The sequence below is a fragment of the Pongo abelii genome, chromosome 14 (assembly GCF_028885655.2).
Source record: "Pongo abelii isolate AG06213 chromosome 14, NHGRI_mPonAbe1-v2.0_pri, whole genome shotgun sequence".
NCBI lineage: Eukaryota > Metazoa > Chordata > Mammalia > Primates > Hominidae > Pongo > Pongo abelii.
Genome location: NC_071999.2, coordinates 108,778,732 through 108,802,801, shown reverse-complemented (window position 1 = coordinate 108,802,801; position 24,070 = coordinate 108,778,732). Strand labels below are relative to the sequence as shown.

The window sequence follows — 24,070 nt, the reverse complement described above, 5'->3', positions numbered from 1 at the left end:
TAAGAACAATTCAGGTAGATGGTAAAAGGTGGGAAAAGCTAACTAAATAATCATAATTTTATATTCCAAACTAATGCTGCCTAAGAGTACAGGATCACAAATTCTTGCCATCCTTCATGCTCCTTAGCTCATGAGCCCCTCTGTGCTTGCTTTATAATTATTTTTTACATTTAGCTTACCCAGGCCTTTCTACCAAGGACATAGAATAAGACGAAGCTGGTAGGCCGGGTGCCCTGGCTCACGCCTGTAATCCCAGCACTTTGGGAGGCTGAGACAGGCGGATCACAAGGTCAAGAGTTCAAGACCAGCCTAGCCAAAATGGTGAAACCCTGTCTCTACTAATAATACAATAATTAGCTGGACGTGGTGGCGGGCGCCTGTAATCCCAACTAATTGGAAGGCTGAGGCAGGAGAATTGCTAGAACCCGGGAGGCGGAGGTTGCAGTGAGCCAAGATTGCACCACTGCACTCTAGCCTGAGCAACGGAGCAAGACTTTATGTCTCAAAAAAAAAAGAAAAAAAGTTTAAAAAAAAAAAAAGACAAAGCTGGCCATTTAAGTTAACAGCTACCATAGCCTAAGTATTTCTTCATGGTCAAGTTAACTGGGAATACTATGAAGGGACAGTAAAAGATGAAGGCAAAGCTATGATGTGGTTACTTCCTCTATTTTTCTATTCAAAACATAAAACTTGGCAACCTCACTGAAAAATACAGCCCAATTCTAAGTACCTCATCAAACAACAAAATAATGGCTTCTTCTAAGACAGCCCCAATGATTCACTTCTTGTGAAATCCCTTCCCCTTAAGCATGTGCTAGATTTATAAACTCACTTCCAATGAGCTCAGTACAGTCGAGTGATGGGTGGTCCCTTAGAAGGTCACTTTTATAAAAAGCCTGTGGCTTTCATCGTGGGGACTATCTCAGCTCACTCCCCCGGGGAAGGTGCTGCCAGGTACTGCAGCACTGTGGAGAGGCCCAATGGCAAGGAGCCAAGGCCTGCCAGTGACCCTCCAGTAGGCTTGGAAACAAACTTCCCCTTCCTCTCCCAGGCTGAGCCTTCAGGTGAAGTCACAGCCATGGCTAACCATTTGCAACCTCCAGGGCGACTGTGAACTACAGGAACCCCGTTAAGCCACACCCAGATTCCTGACTCACAGAAACTCCGAGGTAATACATATTCGTCATTTTAAACCAGGATGTTCTGAGGTAATCTGATATGTGGCAATGGATAACTAATACCACCACCAAATGCAAGGTAAAAACATTAGATGCTTTGAGGCAAGAGTAAAAAAAAAAAATTCAAAAAGAAAACTAAAGGTCTCACCTTAAGCACTCTTCCTGAAAGGCCAACAATTTCACCATCTTTTGGCTCTACTTCTGTAGCAGTATTTACATCGCCACTTCCTGTTGTATCAATGATATCAACGATTTTTGGTTTTCCATCAGTTGTAACCTGAAAATTAAGAAAATTAAAATATGAATGAATTCCTAAAGAAAACAACGCAAATCCACATATATGTGTGTACATATACAAAATCTACATTCACTTAAAAAAGAACTGAATTGTTTTAAGCCAAAAACCTGAACAAATACTAGTAAGAAAATTTAATCGTGGAAACACTACAGAATCCTTCAAGTGGTTTCATATATTCAATTAACAAATATTTACTGAGCATTTACTATAGACCACATCCTATATTTAGGTGCTGGGGATATGGCAGTGATCCATACGCAAAAATCCTTGATGATCTTATAGCGAGAAAGCAGTTCAATTAATAACAAAGTAAAATAAAGAACATGTCAGATGTGCTATCACACTGGGTAACAGGGAAAAAAAAGAACATGTCAGATGGTGAAAATTAACTATGGAGAAAAATTAAGCAGGGAAAGGAGATGGTCAGTGTGGGGTTTTCAATATAAGTTTGGCTGGTCAAGGAAGGCCTTGCTGAAATGGTAACATTTGAGAAATGATCTAAAGATGATGAGCTGTGCGCTGGACAAGTTTAGAGCTTTAGGGGGAAAGAATGTTCAGTAATAATGGTACCATTTAATGGCACCATTATTGGATGCCACACTAGCGCCTCAAACGCAACAAAGTTCAAACTTAACATGCCCCCCACCACCTGATTTTCTCCAGGCTTTGCCATCCCAGGAATCCCACACCCAGCTGTTCACGCTGGAAACTTAACAATCCTCCTCTGATTCTTTACTTCAGTTGACCCCTCACAGCGAAGCTAACAGGAAATCCTGTTAATTCTTTGTCTAGAAGATAGCTCAAATCCATCGCATTTTCACTACCACTATCCTAACTTTCCAAACCACCACCATCTCTTGCCTCCATGAGGTGAATCACTTCCTAAGTGGTCCCTCAGTTTCCACTCTTGGCCCTACCAAAAGTAATACAGGCTGAGTGTCCCTAACCTGAAAATTCCAAATGCTCCAAAATCATGGACATGAAGTTCAAAGGACATGCTCATTGGAGACTTTCGAATTTGAGATACTCAACCTGTATTAAAACAAGCTGTATTTTATCAGTCCTCTCCTTTAAGCCCATCAATGTATTCATGGAGCACTCAGAATACTCACATAAAAAGCCTCGCACCATCTGACCCCTGCCAACCCATTACTCAGGAGTCTAACCACGCCAACCTCCTTTCAACTCCTGAAACATGCCAAACTTTTTCCTGCCTCATGACTTTTTAAACAGGTTCCTTCTGCCTAGAATTCTTTATCTCTTCAGTCATTCCACAGGATTCTATCTTCTCTCAGTTTTCTATTAAAGTCCCTCCTGCAGAAAGGCCTCCTCGATGACCTCCTTTAGGTAGCTGCCATCCTAAACTGGCTTATTTTTTCTCACTGTACCTCATTTCCTTCACAGAACATAATTCTATTTCTAATTATACAGGTAGGTGATCTTCATCTGTTCCTCCTATTAGAATAGAAAGCTCCATGAAGGCAAGAGCCATGTCTACTTTATTCACCAACATATACCCACTACCTAGCAGTGCCTGTCAGGCATTCAGTGAATATTTCGTTATTGAATTACAAGATACAAGTTACTCAGCACTAAGACTGATTTTCAAAGGTTTGATTTCTTGCCAGTCTACAAATTTTCATTTGAGCCATAACATGATTGCCACAAGTAACAGTATATATTTTTACACATTTTTGTGGGAAAATAATTTCTGGGCTCTTCCTTGGCTGGCTTTCCAAAGGGAATTTGTTGCATTCGGGAATATGTACTGAGTTACCAGCAGGAATCAGCCAGAAAACAGAGACACAAAGACTGAAAAAAAAACACACAAAAAACAAAAACAAAACAAAACAAAAAACTCCATCCTCAAGAAAGAAACAGAAACATAAAAACCGTAGAAACTGTCAGTAAAGTGGAAGAGCACAGTCTTCAGACTCCAATTTCACCTGGAGAATTCACACTCTTTAAGACAAAGCTTAATGTCCACTGCTCTGGGTCTTTCTGACCAACACGCCCCTTACCCCAACACAAGTATTTCCTCTGCAATAACCTCCAAGCTCTGTAATTAAGGTATACCCTGAAGAAGGAGAGGGAAATTCACGATGTGGAGAAAACAAAAGCACACGGTTTTTTTTCCTTTACCAGACAAAGCAAATGGGTGGTTGGTGGACCCCAAATCTCATTTCAATCTTGTTGCCATGGAACAACTGAGGGCCTGATAGCTGAAGGGGTCATAAAGGCCTCCCAGGCACAGCTGTTATTTTCATGTATGGTGATTCTCAAGTTGGATGTTTACTTCTTGGGAACTGTCCTATAATAGTAACAAATAAGAATTCTAATACTCAGAAAGCTCAAAGTCATAATTAAAAAAAATCACTGTGGGAATCATACCAAACCCTGATACAACTATAAAACTTAAATCAGATACCGATTCTGAAGAGACAGGCTGTGTGTCTCAAAAATATAATTAAAAAAGAGAAAAATGTAAGAAAATCCACCAAAATAAAAATGGAAACAAAATAAAGTTGATACTACTTTATAAAATTAAAACTAATTAGGTAATGTACTAATCATATAAGAAAATAACCTATTTTAAAATGTATTCCAATACGAAATTTGAAAGATATACAGTAGCACTAAGAACCCAAATCACCTATCTTCACCTCAATAAGCAAACCTGAGTGACTTGAGATCAAGAATAACAAGAGAGCACTAACAAGTCAGATAGATCTCTCTCATTAGAAACCTCATTATCAATATATGAGCAAAGGAAAAAAGCCTAATGGGATTTAATGGCTTATTTGTCACCTATTTCCACATGCTTTACTTACAAGGATCTCTCTCCTACACAAACTAATTTTCATTACAAATTATTATACACGCAATTATCCTATCCATGAATTTCTTACTTTAATATTAGATAAAGAAAACCACTTCACTAGACATAAAAGACAAAAACAGAAATGTAGGGTCAGATGAGGGTTTTAAAAAGGCAAACCCCCTGAGGATTTGCCATGGTGTTTTGGGAGAAGTAAAGGAAAGGAGGAAGGTGAACTGCTAACAAAGGAACTATATCCCTCACCTCTGAGAAGGGGGAGGCTTCACATGGGAAAGAGGGACTGAAAGCATGGGCAGTTAGTATCGGTAAGAGCTTCGGTATTAAATCCTGGGTCCTGGGGTGGGAGACTGGGAAATGCTTACTGGGCTATGTTGGCTGGATGAAACAGAAATTGCCCAAAGCTTTTCCCAAAATGTCAAGAATCTAAGTTAGTGTATGTCTCCAATGTAACCATTAAGGTAGAGGAGTTAGTGAAGGTTGGAAGATTTGCGAACCATTTGCAGAGAGGACCAGAACAAAAGGTAGGACATTTGCAGAGAGGACCAGAACAAATGGCAGGAAGTTTGCAATCTATCATAAACAACACAAAGTTAATGAATTGACTTAAAATTTCAGGAAAGGTACTGAAAATATTCTTTTAAGCAAATAAAGATTTAATAAATATTAACCAGTGACTTTTATTCTGAGAATATAATGATTAATATAAATCAGACAATCTTTGCTTTCAGAAAGGTTACTATCAGTTGGAAAGAAAAAGTAAGTAGAGAGATGATGACAAAACAGGACAACAAATAATAGAGGTCAGGCCAGTCTGGGTAACACAGTGAGACCCTGTCTCTACAAAAAAATTAAAAAATTAGCTGGGTATGGTGGCACATGCTTATGGTCCCAGCTACTGCAGAGGCTGAGGCAGGAGGCTTGCTTAAACCCAGGAGTTTGAGGCTGAAATGAGCGGTTATCCTGCCACTGTGCCACTGTACTCCAGCCTGGGTGACAGAGTGAGACCCTGTCTTTGAGGAAAAAAAAAAAAAAGAGGTTAGGACACTATCTACGAAAGCATATAAAAACATATAAGAACACAAAACCCAACTTGGGGGGAATGAGGGAAAGCTAACTGAAAGAGAGGTAATAAAATTTTAGTGAATGTAAAAATAGAGTTTTATGAAACTACTCGTAACCTCCTCAAACCTTTTTTTTTCCCTCCATGAGGAAATTATATTCCTTCATTATGCCCATATATATTTTTTCCATTCAACAAAAACATTTAACATTACAAGCACATTTCATACAATTTTGATACATGCTTTCAAAGATTTTTAAGTTAACCAGGAAAAAGTTATCTAAACAGAAATACTAAAATACCTATTTCAGGTGCTATTAAGGGGATCTGAGCAAACCGCTATAAGAGCAAAGAGACAAAAGGCCTTAATAACTCTTAGGAGGGATTGGGCCTTACTCACCTCTGAAGCTGCAGGCCCTAACACAATGGCAAACACACACATAAATACGAGATGGTGGGGGAGAGGGGGTGGGCAGAATTAAATCAGTTGATTTTCCAAAACATAATGGTGTCAAGACCCAACTGGATCTTAAAGGATGAAGCAGGAGTTTACAGATGATGGACGGTAGAAGCCTGATGGAAGATGAAACGCCACATGCAAAGGCATGTATTGGCAAAAAGACCTGAAACATCTAGGTGAGTGAAAGAGTGAAATGTTCAAGGGGAGGCAAAGGATGAAAGGTGGGGATGAAGGGGCTATGGACATAAGAAATGATGAGAACTGAGACTACATAAGGAGGCCAGAGTTGGATGGCAAATGGCCTCATATATACCATTCAATTTTTTTTTATTTTTACACAAAAACAATTGAGATTCCAAAATGGCTTTGTTTTAAATGAGGGTATAATACAAGGTTTGTTTTTTTAAGGAATCTAACTCTAGAAATGTGAAGGATGGATCAAAGAGAAACAAGACTGGTGGAAGGGAGACCTCCTGGCTATTGCATATATATATTCTGGTCTGGTCCAAGTTCCATCTGGTCTGTGAAACCTGACCAGTCCAGTTCCTACTGGCCAGTGCTGCCCCAATCCCTGCCCCATCCCCCCAATAACCCTTGTCAATCTCTGTAAGAGTGACAGTTTGCAAGACTATATCATTTAACACAAACTTAGGCACCTGGTAGGTGCCTGAGTATCTGCTGAGGAAATATGAAATCACTTACATAACTACTACTCTTCTCATGCCACCCATCCTCCACTTTATCATGCCCACAGAGCTGTCACAAAAGGATTGGGCCCAAGGAAGTCACCAAAGACTGAGACAACCCACTGTGTTCTTCCAAGTTTTCACCTGTGCCTCTAGTCCTTTATTCAGACCCCACCTGGCTTTCCAAACTGCCAGTTCAGCCTCATCTTCCTTCTATTTCATTCTTTCCTTCCTTTTTCTTTCTATCCATCCTCTAATCTTAATGATGTACACATATATCTACAAAATAAATCTGTTAAAGGTACAGGAAAAAAAAAATCCTCACGTTTGCAAGCCACCGTACCCAATTTCTTTTAACTGGCTATGTTTAGGTCAACATCTGAGTCAAGGTTGTTAAAAGAGAAGAGTTATGCTTTCATTTTGTTCAATATTTTATTATCTGAATATTTATTACATGCAAATATCTAACATACATTTACCCTCCAAATAGTTGGTGATGAAAGATCCAGCATAAACTTCTATTCACTTATGGTGGGAGCTAAACACTGGGTACACATGGACACAAAGACGGGAACAACAGATACTGGGGATCCCAAAGGGAAGGGGAGGAAATAAGGCTGAAACACTACCTACTGGGTACCAAGCTCACTACCTGGGTGACAGGATCAATCACACCCCAAACCTCAACATCAGGCAATATCCCCATGTAACAAACCTGTACTTCTACCTTCTGAATCTAAAATAAAAGTTGAAATTATATATATAAAAAAGAATAAAATAAATATCATTGCCAAAATAGTTTAATATTTTTCTTGAGCATTTAAAAAAGTCACATGTAATTAGTCCTCTTATAATCAATTTTCACAACAACGCTGTGGGGTGAAAATTACTGTTACTTTAGAGAGAGTAACAGAAGAATGTGAGAAACAGATCTGGAAATTCTACCAACAAATTCCACCAAGCAGCACTTCTCCAAACTTTTCTGACCCTCCTGTTATCCTGACAAAAGAACCGGTGAACCACTTATCCCAGCTGCTTTCCTCCCACTCAGCCTATAAAAAGTAAACACACTCCACAGCAGAATGAAAAGCATTATTACTTTGTAATAAAGCCTCAGTGAGTTGATAGCTGTCATTGTTTTAAGTCTTTAAGTTATTAATACAACGACAACTATATAACTCCAGTTACCGGGAGGGAATTCAGTACCTGATCCTCTTCTGATTCACAAAAGGTGTGCTGTACTCCAGGGTGGTGCTGAAGAACACACACCAGGAATCAAGATTCCCAGGGGTTTCTAAGCAGATTCGGCCAGACTCCCCCTCGTTACTTCCAAAATGCTACCTCAGTAATCAGAAAGCACGATAAAGGATCCAGAAGGGAAGGGACATTGTGGGGAGGAGGATGAGTGCTTAGTGTAGAAAGGAGGATAAGATAGCCAGGGGCTGATCAACGAGAGATCAGCATACAGTAGGATTAGTCAGAGATGCTGGGAGATGGATCTTGAACAACGGTGAAATTTTATTACTGGATTTCAGTAAAGGGCTAAATGTACAAAAGTTAAACTTTAAAAACTTTAAACAGAATGCTTTTAACGAGAGACAACATACTTTCAAAAAAACTACCTTCTGATATGATGCCCTGAATCTACAGATTTTAAAGTTGCCTAAGGCAAAAAACTAAGCAATTTTTAAAAACCATCGTATGTTTTCAGGTTAAAAAAAAAAAAGTCGCATAATTTCATAAGGTCTGAGAAGCTCGCCAAAACCAAACCTAACTGAATTCTCCTTATGTAAACGAAGACTAAGCCACAAGATTCAATGACCCTAAGCAAATACGCTGCAGAAGATCGTTTAAAAATAGAATACACAAAACTACCACAGGAAACAATTCCGGAAGCGGACTGGGTTATCTTCTGGAAACCCAGCTTTCGTGCTTAAAGACAAACTATTCTTCCCCAAACCAAATCTCCCGATCCCTAAACATTAAGTTCTCACATGTCAGTTGCCTATCAGGTGTCCCCACCCCACCCCAATGATAAAAGCTGTAAAATTCTCTTTAAAAACGTCAGGCAGGGACCGGTGTCCGAGGCACGAGGGGTATGTAGAGGAAGGCGGCGTGGAGGGAAGGAGCCTGGGGGGTCCGGCCTGGCAGCGCCGAAGCGAAAAGGAAGGGGAGTCCCTGGGGCCAAAGGGGGACCCAGGCTCCCCCAGGCAGCCGCGCCGGGCACGCTGCTTTTGTTGAGCTGGGAACACGGCCCAACCTGGGGTCCGGGCCCCCGCCCGCCCAGCGACCCTGGCACTGTGCGCCGTTGAGTCCCCTTGGCGGGCGCCCGTCCCTCCCGCGCCCGGCTCTGACCTCTGCCCACCCCGGTGCTGCCCACCCTGGCCCGGACTCGGCCGCAGAGCGGGGCTTTGGCCTGCCGGGCTCCGAGACTGTGTCCCCACCCGCGTCCCCGGCCGCCCGCGCCCCCGCGCCCGGGCCCTCGGGGGCTGCCTCACCTGCATGCCCGGAGCCCCCGGGTCGACCCCAGTGTCCAGGACGGCGATGAGCACCCCCCGCCCGTCATACTCGGGGTAGCGGCAGAGGAAGGAGGCGGCTCCGGTCTCCTTCTTCGGCAGGAGGCCGTGAAAAGGGAAGGGCTCCTCAGTCGCAGCGGTGGCCATGGACGCAGGATGGAGGACGAGGAAGCGGCAAACTGCCAGGCTGCGCGCGGACTAGCAGCGCGAGGACACCCGTGCGGCCTCGGGCCGGAGGCGGGGGCGAGGGGCGGGGTCGGCCCGTATCCCACCAATCCCGGCCTGCCAGGGAGCGGTGGCCAATCACGTGCTGCTACGTAAGCCAACGGCGCCGCTCTCAGGAGCTAGGCCCTAGTATTGCCCGGGCTGCAGTGAAGGGGGCGGAGTCTGAGGACATTACTGGAGGATTCGGATCTCGAACCTGGGATCTTGAAGAGGCCCGCGCTTGGGGTTTTTAGGCAACAGCAGGCCTCCAAGCAGAGTCCTGGTGTCCCGGACCGAATCACTCCCCCGAGAGACGGGCAAGGAGATGGACCGCCAGCCAGGAATAATGGGAGCCCTTCGCTGGGCAAACGATAGTTTCCAAACTTAAGGTTGTAGATGAAACTTTGTGGTGCGGCTGCTGCAGGGGCCCCAGCACCGGGGTGCTGACCCGAGGCAAGGGAGCCGGCGCAGGCACGCTTAGCCGCTAAGGAGCCTGCGGCGTCGGCAAAAGCTCCGGACATGATTTTGGAAGGTCGTAGGTTAAGGGGTGTAGACTTTGGGTTCCCTTGTGTTGTTATGCCCCTTTGATGGGGGTGAGGTGGTGAGGGGGAGCAATAGGGTGGAGACAGGCAATAGTTTCAGTCAACAGGAAGTGGGTTGTTGGTCATTCCGTCGCCTTTGTAGCCAGTAACAAAGCATGAGACTGAAATGGGCCCCTCCTATCCTCTGCTGATCCTTAGCTTCCGGAATTTCTGAAAAACATCTTTTTTTTTCCTCTTACACTGAAGTTTCTGATTGCTCCTTACGGCTCTACACTCAATTATAGGGCCATAATTTGCAGTTTTCCAAATTCACAGTGCTTGCCGTCAGTTGCTGCAAGCTGCATAGTGGTCCTCTAATGATCTTTATGTCTATGCTCATGCCGGGGTAATCTTAGCCTTTTATTATGCCGAAGACCCCTTTGGCAATCTGGTGAGGCCTATTTCTGAAGCAGTTTTAAAATGCATACAATGAAATAGATAGGATTACCCAGGAAATAAATTATGTTTAAATGCAGTTATCAAAAACACTAAAGGCAATTTTGTTATATAGCAGGAGCTTCACATGTGTGTATATAGTTACAGGTGTGCTTCTTTTGCATTAAGTAACAGGAGCTAGGGCCAAGGCTAATAAACTACCATAACTTCAAAATAGTGAAGAATATAATTATTTGGAGATAGCGGTGAAAACTGCACTATGATGAACTGATTTTTATTGGTGACATAACAGCAAATACTACCCTGGTTTTTGCCTACATTCATACTTGATGTGAAAAAAATTAAGAGGTTTGTATCTTTTTTCTACGGAAGTTTTTGAACCCCTTGGATTCTGTCTATGGACACCAAGTTAAGAATACCTGGTATAAAGGAAAGCCTTATGCATGCGGTTTCCAACCCACAGAATTTCAGAGATCCTCCATGAAGTCTCAAAAATTATTCTCATGGCTGTGCAGTGGTTTCAGCTGATTCCTTGATCATTTATTCAGTCCATAAGTCTTAGACAAGCATGTTCTCTTTAGTGCAGAGGAAAAAGAGAAAAGTTGAATGTTTTTCTTATTATTCCCAACTGTTTACATTACCTCTAGAAAAGAATTTCAAATTAACACAGATGAAAACAGAATAACAAACTCGCAGAAGACATTCAGTATAGAGCTTATAGTGATAGAATAGAATGGCTCCCAGTTTCAAATGAACCGTAGGCCAATCACTTCATTTTACAGGTGAAGAAACAAAGTTAAGTGACTGTCATGGATTACAAAACAGGTTAATGAAAACACTGGATTTGTCTTCTCACAATCTCTCCCCAGTATGTTCTACCACACCATGTGCATGACTTTGCCAGAGTATCACCCAATGAATAAATGGGGAATGAACAGTTCATTATGAAACCTAAGTGGCAGACTTTTTATTAGACTGCCGTAACAATGTTCTTTAGATTTTTCTTTTCTTTTCCTTTCCTTTTCTTTTTTGACACACAGTCTCACTCTATGGCCCAGGCTGGAGTGCAATGTCACAATCTCAGGTAACTGTGACCTCCGCCTCCTGAGTTCAAGCAGTTCTCCTGCCTCAGCCTCCCGAATAGCTGGGATTACAGGTGTGTGCCACCACACTCGGCTAATTTTTGTATTTTTAGTAGAGATGGGGTTTCACCATGTTGGCCAGGCTGGTCTTGAACTCCTGACCTCAGGTGATCCACCCACCTCGGCCTCCCAAGGTGCTCGGATTACAGGCATCAGCCACTGCACCTGGCCAGATTTTTATTTTTTGCTTACATATCCCATAAACATGTTTTTAAAAAAGTTGTGTATCCCTTTTTACAGCTGTAAAATGAAGTCTAAATTTGTCATAATTTTTTTTTTTTTTTGAGGCGGAGTTTTGCTCTTCTTGCGCAGGCTGGAGTGCAATGGCGTGATCTCGGCTCACTGCAACCTCCACCTCCCGGGGTTCAAGTGATTCTGCTGCCTCAGCCTCCCAAGTAGCTGGGATTACAGGCACGTGCCACCACACCCAGCTAATGTTTGTATTTTTTTAAATAGATACGGGGTTTCTCCATGTTGGTCAGGATGGTCTCGAACTCCCGACCTCAGGTGATCCACCCACCTCGGCCCCCGAAAGTGCTGGGATTACAAGCGTGAGCCACTGCGCCCAGCCTGTCATAAATTTTAAAAATTATAAAGGATGCAATTTCTGGCATAGTATAAATATCGTCATTATTTAATGAAACTTTCACGTTTCTCATGTAAATATACCCAGTTGAATGTAACTCTGATAGCTACCATCAACTATTTATAAAATATCTGAACATTTAAAAGCAGACATTTTACATCACTATTTCTTCTGGAAACTTTATTTCCATTCTATATGGAATTTTTTTCCGATTGTAATTTGCATTTGTAATGGAAAGGTATATTGATAATGTATCATCATCTGCAATAAAAATATATTAATTTTTAAAATTTTCTTGGAAGAAAAATGTTAAACTTATTCTTTTGGGTTGTCTTTCAGTTATTACAAAGTTGATTACAACAACATGAGTAAGTCTTAAGCTTTGATTAAAAATTATAGGACAAAAAAATTTTATTGAAAATAGAGCTCTTAAAAAGATGCTTGGTATATAAATAAGTCATGCTTCTATTAATGACAGGACTAGTTAAAAGGATAAGATTTGTATGTCTGTGTCTCTTGTAAAATTGAATCATCAATTCTTAAGAAGCAAAACCAGGATATATAAGTATTACATAATATGCCCAGAAAGTGATGTGAACAAAATTCAGACGTACGTTGAAGCTCCCATTTTAAGAATCACTCATATGACAAATGTCATCTTTTGCTATATAACCTTTGCTTAAATTGGAGAAAAGATGGATTTAATGAGACAAATGAAAAGTGGTTTAACATAACACACAGCAGAGCATATGCTGTTATGCTTTGGTGTTTGTTCCCTAGCCCTTGTTCCTCATAATAGATTCTGGGATGTTTAAAAAATGCTATAACTTTTTTTGCTAATTGTGGTCTTAGCAAAAATTGTTCTTGATTAAAAAAAAAGGTGGATAGGATTGGTTATTGGACTTTCATATTAAATAAAGTTTTAGTGACAGTATTTCAAATTGTCCCGTTATTTGATGCCCCAGAGGTTATTACACCTGCAGGTGGTACATAATAGTAAGATTCAGGATGTGTTCCTTTTCCCTAAAAAGTGGGAGACCCAGCAGTGAAATAGGTGCAAAAGAGAATCATGTCTTTCCGCCACAGCCACGCTGTCAGGCAGATAAGCTTAGAAAAAAGTGGATGACTTCAGGCATCTACAAATTGATTTCATCGAAACTATCCATGTACCAGTTTGAAACCCACTATTTTATATAACCCCTGAAATCACTTTAACTCAATACAGTCATTTACTGTTTGTCTTCAAGCCAAATGTTGTACATATTATAAGTGCTTACATTTTTTCCTCCTTTGATTTAATGACATCACTGGGGGGAATGTTTAATATTAAGACAGTTTGTGTGACAGTTCATTGGATATTGGAAACAAGTAGAGAGTATAAGTAGAGAAACATGGATAATCAGTAATAATAATAATAAAACAAAAAATAAAAAATAGGAGGAGGAGGAGGAGAGGCAAAAACAAGGTCAGTAGACCTAGGCGTTAGTCACCTTACGGAGGGTAAAGTATTAATAATAGGCTGGACTCACAGCAACTTCTCTCACCCAGCATTGTTCAAAGCAGGAAGTGCTGAGTCAGATGTTTTGCCTATCACCTGCCCCATTTGAGGCGGCAATCCAAGGCACAGGTGCGGTGGAAGGCAATAGCTTTCTATGAATCGCCTTCATTGCAACTATTGCTGCAGCCTATCGTTTAGAGAATATTTTAAAATTTAATTTCCCAAGACTCTAGAGATTGCATAAGCATCCTACATGTGCCAGCCGCTGGCTTTGAAATCTTCCTCAGCATTGCAGCGAGGCCGCACCTCCCGTGGGCGGCTCCCAGCCCGTGATTGAAGCGGGAGGGATGCTGGAGCAGATCTCTTCTGGGAGGCGGGCAATTTCGTGGACGGCTGTCTCAGGCTCCAGGACTCCCCGGCCGGCTTTGCCAAGGTGGACTGCGTGGACCGCGTGGTGGTCCAGAGCGCTTCCACCCAGCCTCTCTGCCTCCCCTACTTACTCGGGGTCAGACTTGCATCGCGGCCTGATGCCTTTGCCAGCTTTTTGTGGACCCTTGACTACCTGACCTCGCGCAAGCACTAAAATGTATCCTTGCTCCTCTGAACACGTCCGCCCCCTCCCCGAGGACCCGAAACTAAAATAGCTCACACCAAAGAAACAGGTTCGGGGGCATGAAGCTTCGCCACTGCTGCCCCCCAAAGGCAAAAGCCGTCGTTACCATTTCTACCAAAAACTGAGTCCAAAAGCCAGGGCGACCTGATCAGCAAAGTTTAAGTTACAAGGCTGTGCATGGCTGTGTGGAAGCCTGATCAAGTAGTTCTGATTTCTTACATGGAGAGCAGGACTGAAAATGTGGGAAATTCCATAAACATAGGAAGGCTTTCCAATGATGCCAGGAAATCGTGACAAATATCTACTTTGCTAACATATATACCTCCAAACCAAAGTAAACTACACAACATCAAGTTCCAGGTACTTGAGCCTCCAGTAATAAAATGGTAAACTAAGCAATTTGGACCAGGCCTTCTGGTGAAAGTGAGAACTGGACAATGTATGAAAAATATCTGCTTGAAAGATACCTTCCTGAAGGATCAGAGAGCTAACAGGGTGGTGAAGAGTTTATGTAAAAGACATAAATTCAGAGACTTAGGCCCAACATTTGAGACAGCTTTGCCTTTCAGGGCGTTTGCCAGTGCGTAAAGAGGTAGCTGAGAGAATTTTTTTTTTACAGCCTCCCAGGGCTATGGGTACAAGAGTGGAGGCCAGAGCCTGCCAAGAGTGGGAACAGCATGGAAAACCTGTATTTTGGGTTGAGGCTGCAAAGTCGACACCCGACAAGTAGGAATAAATTGAAAGTAAATTTAGACTGGCCCCCAGAGGGATATCACATTATAGATAATATTAAGTCCTGGACTTGGATCAAGGTGATTATTCTCAATGGTATATGTTCATTGGAATCATCTGGAGAACCTTACAAATATCGCTACTTGAGCCCACAGATTCCCAGAATTCCAGATATTCTGATTTAATTGGTCTGGATTTTCGCCTGGGCATTGAGATATTTTATATCCACCCAGATTATTCTAATGGGTAGCCAAGGCTGAAACCCACTCAGCTAGTTCTGCCTGGCAGAAGCAAAATACTTTAAAATGCCTACATTTACTCCATTCAGGAAGATAGAGATATAGTTGAGCATTTGGGCAGAAAATCAGAAACTTAAAAAAGACAAAGCCAATTTAGAAAGAGCCAAAAAGAAATTTTAGAACTGAAAAATACAAAAGCAAAACAAAGTTAGGAACTCAGTTTCTTAATTAAGAAACTCGGAAGGAAGAGATGAAAAGAGTAATAGATGTAATAGTGGGAAGTTCTAACAAGCTTTTAGGAAATGAGAAAGAAAATGCTTTAGAAGCAATATCTGAGTGTTGAAAACCTATATATTCAAAAAGTCTGATGGCCCTGAAGCAAGATAAATTTTTAAAAAACTATATCTAGGGACATCATAGTAAAAAAAAAAATTGAAAAGGCAAGAGTAGCCAGAGAAAAAAGATTACTATCAAAGAAGCAGCAATTGATTGACAATCGATTCCAAACAGAAATGAAGAAAACCAGGAGACAAGGAGACAACAGCTCACCCATGCTGAAAGAAAATAATCGCCAACCCAGAATTCTGTAGCTAATGAAAACATCCTTCAAGAATGAGAACGTGATCAAGACATCTTCAGAGACACAAAGGCTGAGGCAATGTGTCACCAGAAAGGCAGCAAAAAATAAATACTAAACGATATTCTTTAAGCAAAACAAAAATGGGCCGGGCGCAGAGGTTCACACCTGTAATCCCAGCACTTTGGGAGGCCGAGGTGGGCGGATCACGAGGTCAGGAGATCAAGACCAGCCTGGCCAACATGGTGAAACCCCATCTCTACAGAAATACAAAAATTAGCCAGGCATGATGGCAGGTGCCTGTAATCCCAGCTACTTGGGAGGCTGAGGCAGGAGAATTATTTGAACCTGGGAGGTGGAGGTTGCAGTAAGCCGAGATCGCGCCAGTGCATTCCAGCCTGGGTGACTGAGTGAGACTCCACATTAAAAAAAGAAAAAGACTCAGACACCCCAAAAGCTATGTCAAATTTGAATCAATTTCGGAACGATGTCTTTTATTGTCAGTTAATGCAAGAAATTTTTTAAAAATGCCTTCCCAGGCCAGAGATGGGGAGATGTACTTTTAGCATTATAAGGCTAGGGTTATTCCTTTACACAAAAAAGAGCCAATGTTATGTAAATAGGAGAAATGTGATTTTTTCATATAGGAAAAATAGGTGCTTTTGACAGGAAATTAATACTTGGAGTGGTGAGGTGTGTTTAATTTCAGGTATCTCACAAAACACGGTGAAATCTCTCACCATTTTCCTCTCATCTGTGGGACCACAGCTGCCTTTTCTCCCTTTCTCCCCAACAGCTCTAAACAGCTGTCCTGGGGACCAGAGGCTCACCTTTCCCTCGCAGAACCAGTAGAAACTGGGCAGAACAGTGAATCCATTTACTTCCAGAGGACGCTAGAGACTGTAGGTTTAAAGACATAAGAGAATGATGTGGCAGATGGCCTTGATTATTTGTGTGGGGCAGATGGTATGTACGGGGAAACACAGAGCGGGGGCTTAGGCAGGAGCTTCCCTTCGTGGGCAGCATCTTGCATCTGCAAGCTCAATCCTGGGAATGAGGCCCAATTCTATTCTCCTCTTTGTTGCCTTCTCCAGCTGTGAGACATTCACTGGAATTTTCAGTAAATAACTTCTTAGGACCTCTGTGTTGATCAGGGATAGTCCAGGCTATGCTGTGGCAGAATACAAGCCCAGATTCCGGTGAGCTAAAAGACATTGCCCATGTCTACTCATGCAGCATCTCCATTCCCAGTTGGCTGAGAGCTCTGCTCCAAGTTGTCACACCTTTGGATCCAGGTTGAAGGGCTGCACTGTGTGGAATGTAGCTGGTCTCACCGCGGCAGGAGAAACAAGAACGTGGGGAAATAGGCATCAGCTTCCAGACCTTCCATCACTTCTGCTCACATTTCGTTAACCAAAGCAAGGTTCATGGCTGCGGCCAAGTTCAAGGAGGCAGAAAAGTGCAGCTCTATCATGTGCTCATGGGGACAGTCTTCATCCATTCAGGCTACTATAACAAAATACCATAAACTGAGTGGCTTGTAAATAATAGAAATTCATTTCTCACAGTTTTGGAGGCTGGGACATCCAAGAGCAAGCTGCAGACTCAGTCTGGTGAAGGCCCATTTTCTGGTTCGTAGACAGCTGTCTTTTTACTGTGTCCTCACAGCGGAAGGGGTAAGGGAGGTATCCAGGGCCTCTTTTATAAGGGCGTTAATCCCGTTCTTGAAGGCTCCACATTCAATTACCATCACTTTGGGGGATTAGGTTTCAACACATGAATTTTAAAGGAACACATATGCAGTCCATAGCAGGAAAAAGAACTTGGACTTTTGGATGGTCCTGATTGCCCCCACACCCTTACTGATGTCCACTTTGTTTTCGCCCTAGCGAAGCATTGGTAATGGAGTATCTATGAGGTGGGGGACTGGCAGGACTTATTTCCTGGTGCCAATGAATGAGGTGAAGAGACCGTAGGAACCAGCAGATGGTGACAACAGTGATCCCTCGCTGCCCTCATTGCTCATTGACATAAAACAGTCCCACCGGTGCCATGACAGTTCTCAAATGCCATGGCAACAACCCAAAAGCTACACGTCTTTCCATGGCAACTACCTGGAAGTTACCTCCCCTTTCCTAAAAATGTTCTAAATAAGCCAACCCTCAATTTGCCTTAACCTGCCCCTTAATTTGCATGTAATTGTAAGTGGGTATAAGTGAGTATAAACACAGTTGCCAAGAGCCCATATGCTGCTGACTCTGGGTGAATTGCAAGGAGCAGTGCTGTTCAGTAAAAGGTTGCTAACACGACTGGCTTGCCGTTGAATTGTTTCCCGAGTGAAGCCAAGAATCCTCCCAGTTTTGGTGCTCTCGTGTCCTGCATCATCTACAAGAGGAAGTGCCCCCCGCCCCCCCACCATAGTTAGTAACCTTGTGTGAACTGCTAGACAGAGAGTAGGAGGCCTCTACTCGTGGATAATCCCCTGTATAGAAGAAATTACCCCAGGTCATCTGAGAGTCCTATCTTCTCAACTATATACCACCTAGCACTTGAGTGCTTCAGAAATAGTGATTGCACTACACTGTGTCCTCCCTGGCCAAAGAATTGTGTTCTACCATACCCAGTGATGTCTCACACCACTTCAAACTCAGAATACGTTCTCAAATCTTTGTGCATTCACCCAATTTATTTTAATATCAAATGTTTACACTATTTGGTAATTACTGATTGCACAGTCTCTCTAACTCTATTACTTGGTGTTCTTAGGAATGAGAAAAAAAGAATAATAGAAAAACAGGATAACATTATGTGTTGTGGTACCATAGAGAGAAAGGAATGCCCAAGAAACATTGCAGCTTGAAGAGTGTAAAATTCTGTAGACTTAAATTGTATATCCTTCCAGAAATGTCGTATGCATACAAAGAATATAATGCATATATTTCCTCTTTCCTTTTTTACACAAATTGTAGTATACTATACTCACTGTCCTGCACTTTATTTTTTTCTTTGTTTTTTGCTTGACAATATTTCCTGATGAATATTTGTACATAGAATTTTATTCTTTCTTGTTAATCAAGCATACTATTAATTTGTTTGGATATATCAGTTTATTTAACTCTATGTGTTTGTTTTTAAAACTCTTGAGAAGCTGGAAATGGGTACTTTCTTGCAAGTATAGTTGTTTCCAAAACATAAGCCTTTTGGGTAATAAAGGTCTTCATTTACTTTAGTTCTGACAAAGTCAGATGTCTGTATATGGCTTATATAAGTTCCACTCCCGTCCTTAGAGGCATTCAACCCACAGTCCCTGCCAAGTGGGCAGGAAGAATGTCACCCACTTACCTTCTGGCCATAGACAATGGACCAAGAGTAGAGTCCTGACCCGAGGCAGAGAAGAAGCAAATGGGTATGTAGTGTGTGATGGGGGCTTACAGTGAGCTTCTGGTCCAATCAGCTTCTGCTTTTGGGTTGACAGGTGACTCCTTTGTATCCTTACATTTGACACTTTTATTTGACATCATATGGAATTTTCCCTTACTTAAAGCAGCTTCTGCTAGAACAGGGCATACAGTACTTATTTTGTTTCACTTCAATTCCTGATGTATATTAATCAGCAAAAACATTCTCTCACTGAATTCCATGACAATAAATCACCATGAGGATGGCAGACATGTATTCAATCAGACAGTGAAGACATTGTCCAAGGTGTAGTTCCTCCCCTGTGGTGCTTCACTCGATGGGCTCATGCCTGGACCTGCCTAACTGGAGCTGTTGTCAATTGTGGCACCTGCGTGGGACTTCATAAAACCTGTCCATCTGCCCACATTTGGAATGTCAGAAAAACTTGCTGGGTTTAGGCTTCCAGTTAAAGGCGAATCTCTATGATGATCCTGAACATCCTGAAGTGAACAAGAGAAGCCAACAATATGGTAGCAAAAGCATCTGGGCAAGAGTTAAAGAGTTTCGTCTTCTAGGTCTAGGTCTGCCACTAATTAGCTACCTGACCTTTAGCAAGGCCTCTGCTTCCTCTGTCATCAATCTGGAAGTTATATGAGTTAAATGAGGCCGGGCGTGGTGCCTCACACCTGTAATCCCAGCACTTTGGGAGGCTGAGGCAGGTGGATCACTTGAGGCCAGGAGTTCAAGACCAGCCTGGCCAATATGGTGAAACCTGTCTCTACTAAAAATACAAAAATGGATGTGGTGGTGCACACGTGTAGTCCCAGCTACTCGGGAAATTGAGGCATGAGAATTGCTTGGGTCTGAGAGGCGGAGGTTGCAGTGAGCAGAGATCGTGCCACTGCACTCCAGCCTGGGCGACAGAGCAAGACTCTCTCTCTTAAAAAAAAAAAAAAAAAGTTACATGAGAAAAAATAGCTTCCACAGTGCTAATAACTATTTGCTATTATTAAAATGTGGGTGTATGTAGTTGAGACTCAATAAACAAAACCAAAACTGGTCATATTTACACCACCTCAAGTTAAGACTTATTTTTTTTTAAAAGAGGACTTCTTAGTTTGCAAGAAATGTTTTTAAAAATCAGCTTAGCCATATACTAAAGGGACCTTGTTTTCTTGAGGTAAATCATCAAAATTTACTTTATAATTTGTCAAATATTTTATGGACAGATACATTTATACTGTTTCTGGAATCTAATTTTTTAAACAACAGACATGTCTGATCTTGCGGCACTATTCTTTTTTCTTTAGTAAAATAATGACAAATAGAGAATTGGTTATAAAAATTACTTCGTGTGTGTATTCATGTGAACTGGGGTGGTCACATTTTGGGGTGCCAGACAGAATTCTCTGAAGTCTTCTAAAACTGACTATAAGTATTCATTTAGAATGAGCCAATTCCCAATGAATTCATAAAGCTGTTTTGGGTTGTTTTGGAGGTGGTTTGGGGAATATAAAAGGAATAGGGAGAAGGTAGGAAGGAAAGAGAAGAGGCTTTATAAGAGATTAAATAATTAAAATCTTTTTTATTAATTGATTTCTTGAAGATTTTGTATACATAGTTTTTAAAACAAAATGTTTAACAAAATTACATAATATATGCATGTGTGTATACAGTATACAATATATAAAATACACTCGCATTTACATATGCACACACAGACCCCATACACACTTTAAAATCAGATGTAGATATGTATTACTTGTATACTAAGAAAAATATTTCCTCAACTAGTGTCTCCAAACCTGCCCAAAGATCTGAATCACCCAGCACTCTTGTTAAAAATACAGTTTACCTGGGTTCCACCTAAGACCTATGGAATCAGAAGCTCTAGTAGAAATGCATCATAATTTGTGTTTTAAACAAAGATCCTGGGTGATTCTCGTCATCAGGAAGTTTGGAGAACACTGAGCTAAACTGTATTTATTTGCTGTACTTAGTTCTGGTATAGCACTACAGTATGGATAATTAAAACTGGGAAGTTTCTCTAAGATATTTTTATGCCATGGAGCACTGTGCCAGTTGTCAGCTTCCTGCCTCTCCTCTTCAAATGCACCTTCTCTGCTCTGCTTTTGATACTGGAGCTGGACCCTGTAAATTTGTCTCCCTTCCCAGATGGCACAAGGTTAAGCTTTGTGCATTTTTTACTTGTGTTTTCTCTAATTTAACCCCTCTTATTTTCTTAAGAATCTGCTAGGATGAGGTTCACCTTTGAAACTGTCTGTTCAAGGACCTCCACACTGCTGACTCTGAAAGCTAAGCCTCATCTTTTTACTTGACCCTTGTCCATAGCATTTAACACAGTTGAGTGCTGCTTCTTCCTCGAGAGACTGTCTTTGGTTTTGAGAACACTGCTGTCTCCTCATGTCTTCCTGTTTCGTGGCTTCAGCTTCCTTTGCTAGTTCCTTTTTTTTTTTTCCTGACCTCTGAATGTCAGCATGATCTAGGACTCAGTCCTTGAACCTCTTCTCTTTTCTGCCTACACTTACACCTTTGATGATGAAATCTAATTGCATGGCTCTGAGTACCATCAGCAACCTGAAGATTCTAAAATGCGAGTCTCCAGCTTGACCTCTTTCCTACATTCTAACTCCTGTTTGATATTTCCACTCGGATGTCTAATAAGAATATCATACTTTACATGCTCCAAACTTAACTATTTGTCTTCCCCAGATCTGTTCTTCTTCTATTATTCCTCTTCTCAATTACACGAAACTTTAAAGCTTCTAGTTGCTCAGGCCAAAAATCTTGTCTCCTCACTCTCTTGCCATCCATCCAATCCATCTTCAAAACCTGTTGGCTTGATCTTCAGAATCTGATTACTCTTCATCACCTCCACTGCTCAGAATCTGATTACTTTTCATCACCTCCACTGCTAACATTTTCATCCAAGCCAACATGATGTTTTGTCTGTGTTATACAGGAGCCTTCTCTATCAGGATAGCCTGGATTATCTTGTAATCAAAATGACCCCCCAAATCTCAATGACTCCATACCACATGTTCTCTCTCTCCAGCATGATCACCATTGATTTATTCCCTGACATCTTCTGTCGAGGCTCTGGCTCATGGAGAAGCTGTAGACTAGAACATTGGTAGACGACCATGTGGTTAATGGAAAACAGGGCATAGTGAAGGATATAGTGCTCTGAACACTCTGTCTGGACATCAAACATGTCCCCTCTGCTCCCATTTCATTGACGAAAGCATAGATATGCCCGATTTCAGCATGACAGGGAGGTACGGGTGATCCTTGTTAGTCACGGTAGTTATAGTCTACAAGGTTGTAGCAAACATTGAGTTAGCAAATTCTGAACCATTGCTCCTACGCTAGGAAATACAGGATTATGTTCCTGTGAGCTTCTGGCTGAAATATTTTTGTCAACTGAGATGCCACCCTGTTAGGTAGATTTATTTGCCAACTTCCTTGTAAAACAAGCCAGCCTCACTGGTGTTCAAAACCTGCTCTTCCATACGACCCTTTTCCTGCATAATACTTAGCAGGCATTTTTAAAATATATATTGAGGGAGTAGAAAAGATATCAGCCTTACCCTGGGACTGAGTCAATGGCAGCTTCTTGTTCCACAAGGTTAGGGAAGACTATGAGGAAATAAAAGTTGTTTCGAAAAATCCAGGTGGCATTGCTTTGTATGTTGTGATGGGGAGAGGGGTGAAGTGAAGTGCGAAAGCCCCTCACACCCTCCATCTCACCTCAGACTGTGTCCTGGAACCCTGGTCAGAGAAGCCCCACTCATACTCCCGCCTCTTGGCATTACTGGTGGCCGTGTAGTGATGGAGAATGACAAGTAAGAAGAGCAAGCCACCTGGCATGTTGGTGAAAATGGCGAGCTGCACTGTTGTGGTTGTCTTGGTCAGCTCTGCTGGGCACTGACACTGTCTGAGCACACATTGGAGGCAGGATACCTGGACAGCATCTTTGTAGGCCAACTGAGTCCCTAGGGGGTACTTCAACTTCATGGCCCAATCAGAGTGGCCTTTCCAGCCGTGCTACCTCACCTGTTCCAGCAGAGGTTTTAAAAATTCTTCCTCAGCCTCTTGATCTGCAAACCCTGCCTCAGCTGCAAGTTCAACATCTCATGCCATCTGGCCTTTTGAATGAAATGAGTGAGCCAGCCAGTAGCTGAGAAAGGTTTAACATTTTCCTTGTCCCAAGGAACATAACATAAATGTCTTTGGCTTTCAGCCTCGAAACAATGCTGTCCACACGCTTTTTAAATCAGTGGTTATCTCATCAATCCATGTTTTCCATAGTGATATGGTTTGGCTCTGTGTCCCCACCCAAATCTCATATTGAATTGTAATTCCTTCATTACAATTCATACAACCCTTTTCCTGCATAATACTTAGAAGGCATTTTTAAAAATATATATTGAGGGAGTAGAAAAGATATCAGCCTTACCCTGGGACTGAGTCAATGGCATCTCTTGTTCCACAGGGTTAAGGAAGACTATGAGGAAATAAAAGTTGTTTGGAAAAATTATTGAGGGAGGGATCTGGTGGGAGGTAATTGAATCATAGGGGCAGTTTCTTCCATGCAGTTCTTATGACAGTAGTGAGTTCTCAAGAGATGTGATGGTTTAAAAGTGTGGCATTTCCTCCTGCCTCACTTCCTGCCACCATGTAAGTCGTACCTTTCTTCCTCTTAGCCTTCCACCATGATTGTAAGTTTCCTGAGGCCTCCCCAGCCACGTGGAAATGGGAGTCAATTAAACCTCTTTTCTTTATAAATTACCCAGTCTCAGGTAGTTCTTTATAGCAGTGTGAAAATGAACTAATACACACAGGTTTATAATACACTGTAGACATAACTCCAGCACTTTCTGGAGTGCTCTTTTATACAGACTGATGAATTTCCACTTCCTTTTCCTGGATGTACCATACTGTTGATTCATTAACATTGAAGTCATGGCCAACAGCACTGAACTCATGCCTGAATGAAGTTTCTCTGTGTGTTTTCTCCATAAGGGCACATCACAGTCTTCTTG

The 24,070-nt window shown here is 41.9% G+C and overlaps 1 protein-coding gene across 7 annotated transcripts in view; it reads right to left on the bottom strand.

The window, feature by feature from the left end:
* Positions 1-9,295, bottom strand: part of TPP2 (tripeptidyl peptidase 2) — an 81,876-nt gene extending 72,581 nt beyond the window's left edge. For 4 of the 7 annotated variants that reach the window (XR_002917261.3, XM_054528669.2, XM_054528671.2 and 1 more), the window contains exons 1-2: positions 9,020-9,284; positions 1,327-1,455 (exon numbers count right to left, since the gene is read on the bottom strand). Coding sequence is in view for 6 of the 7 variants with exons in the window: in XM_054528669.2 (XP_054384644.1) it covers positions 1,327-1,455; positions 9,020-9,184 (294 nt within the window). In the remaining variant the exon portion in view is untranslated. Of the gene's footprint in view, positions 1-1,326; positions 1,456-9,019 lie in introns of all 7 variants that reach the window. The other 3 variants (XM_009248763.4, XM_054528670.2, NM_001372242.1) reach the window with 3 other exon arrangements.
* Between the last annotated feature and the right edge of the window lie 14,775 nt (positions 9,296-24,070).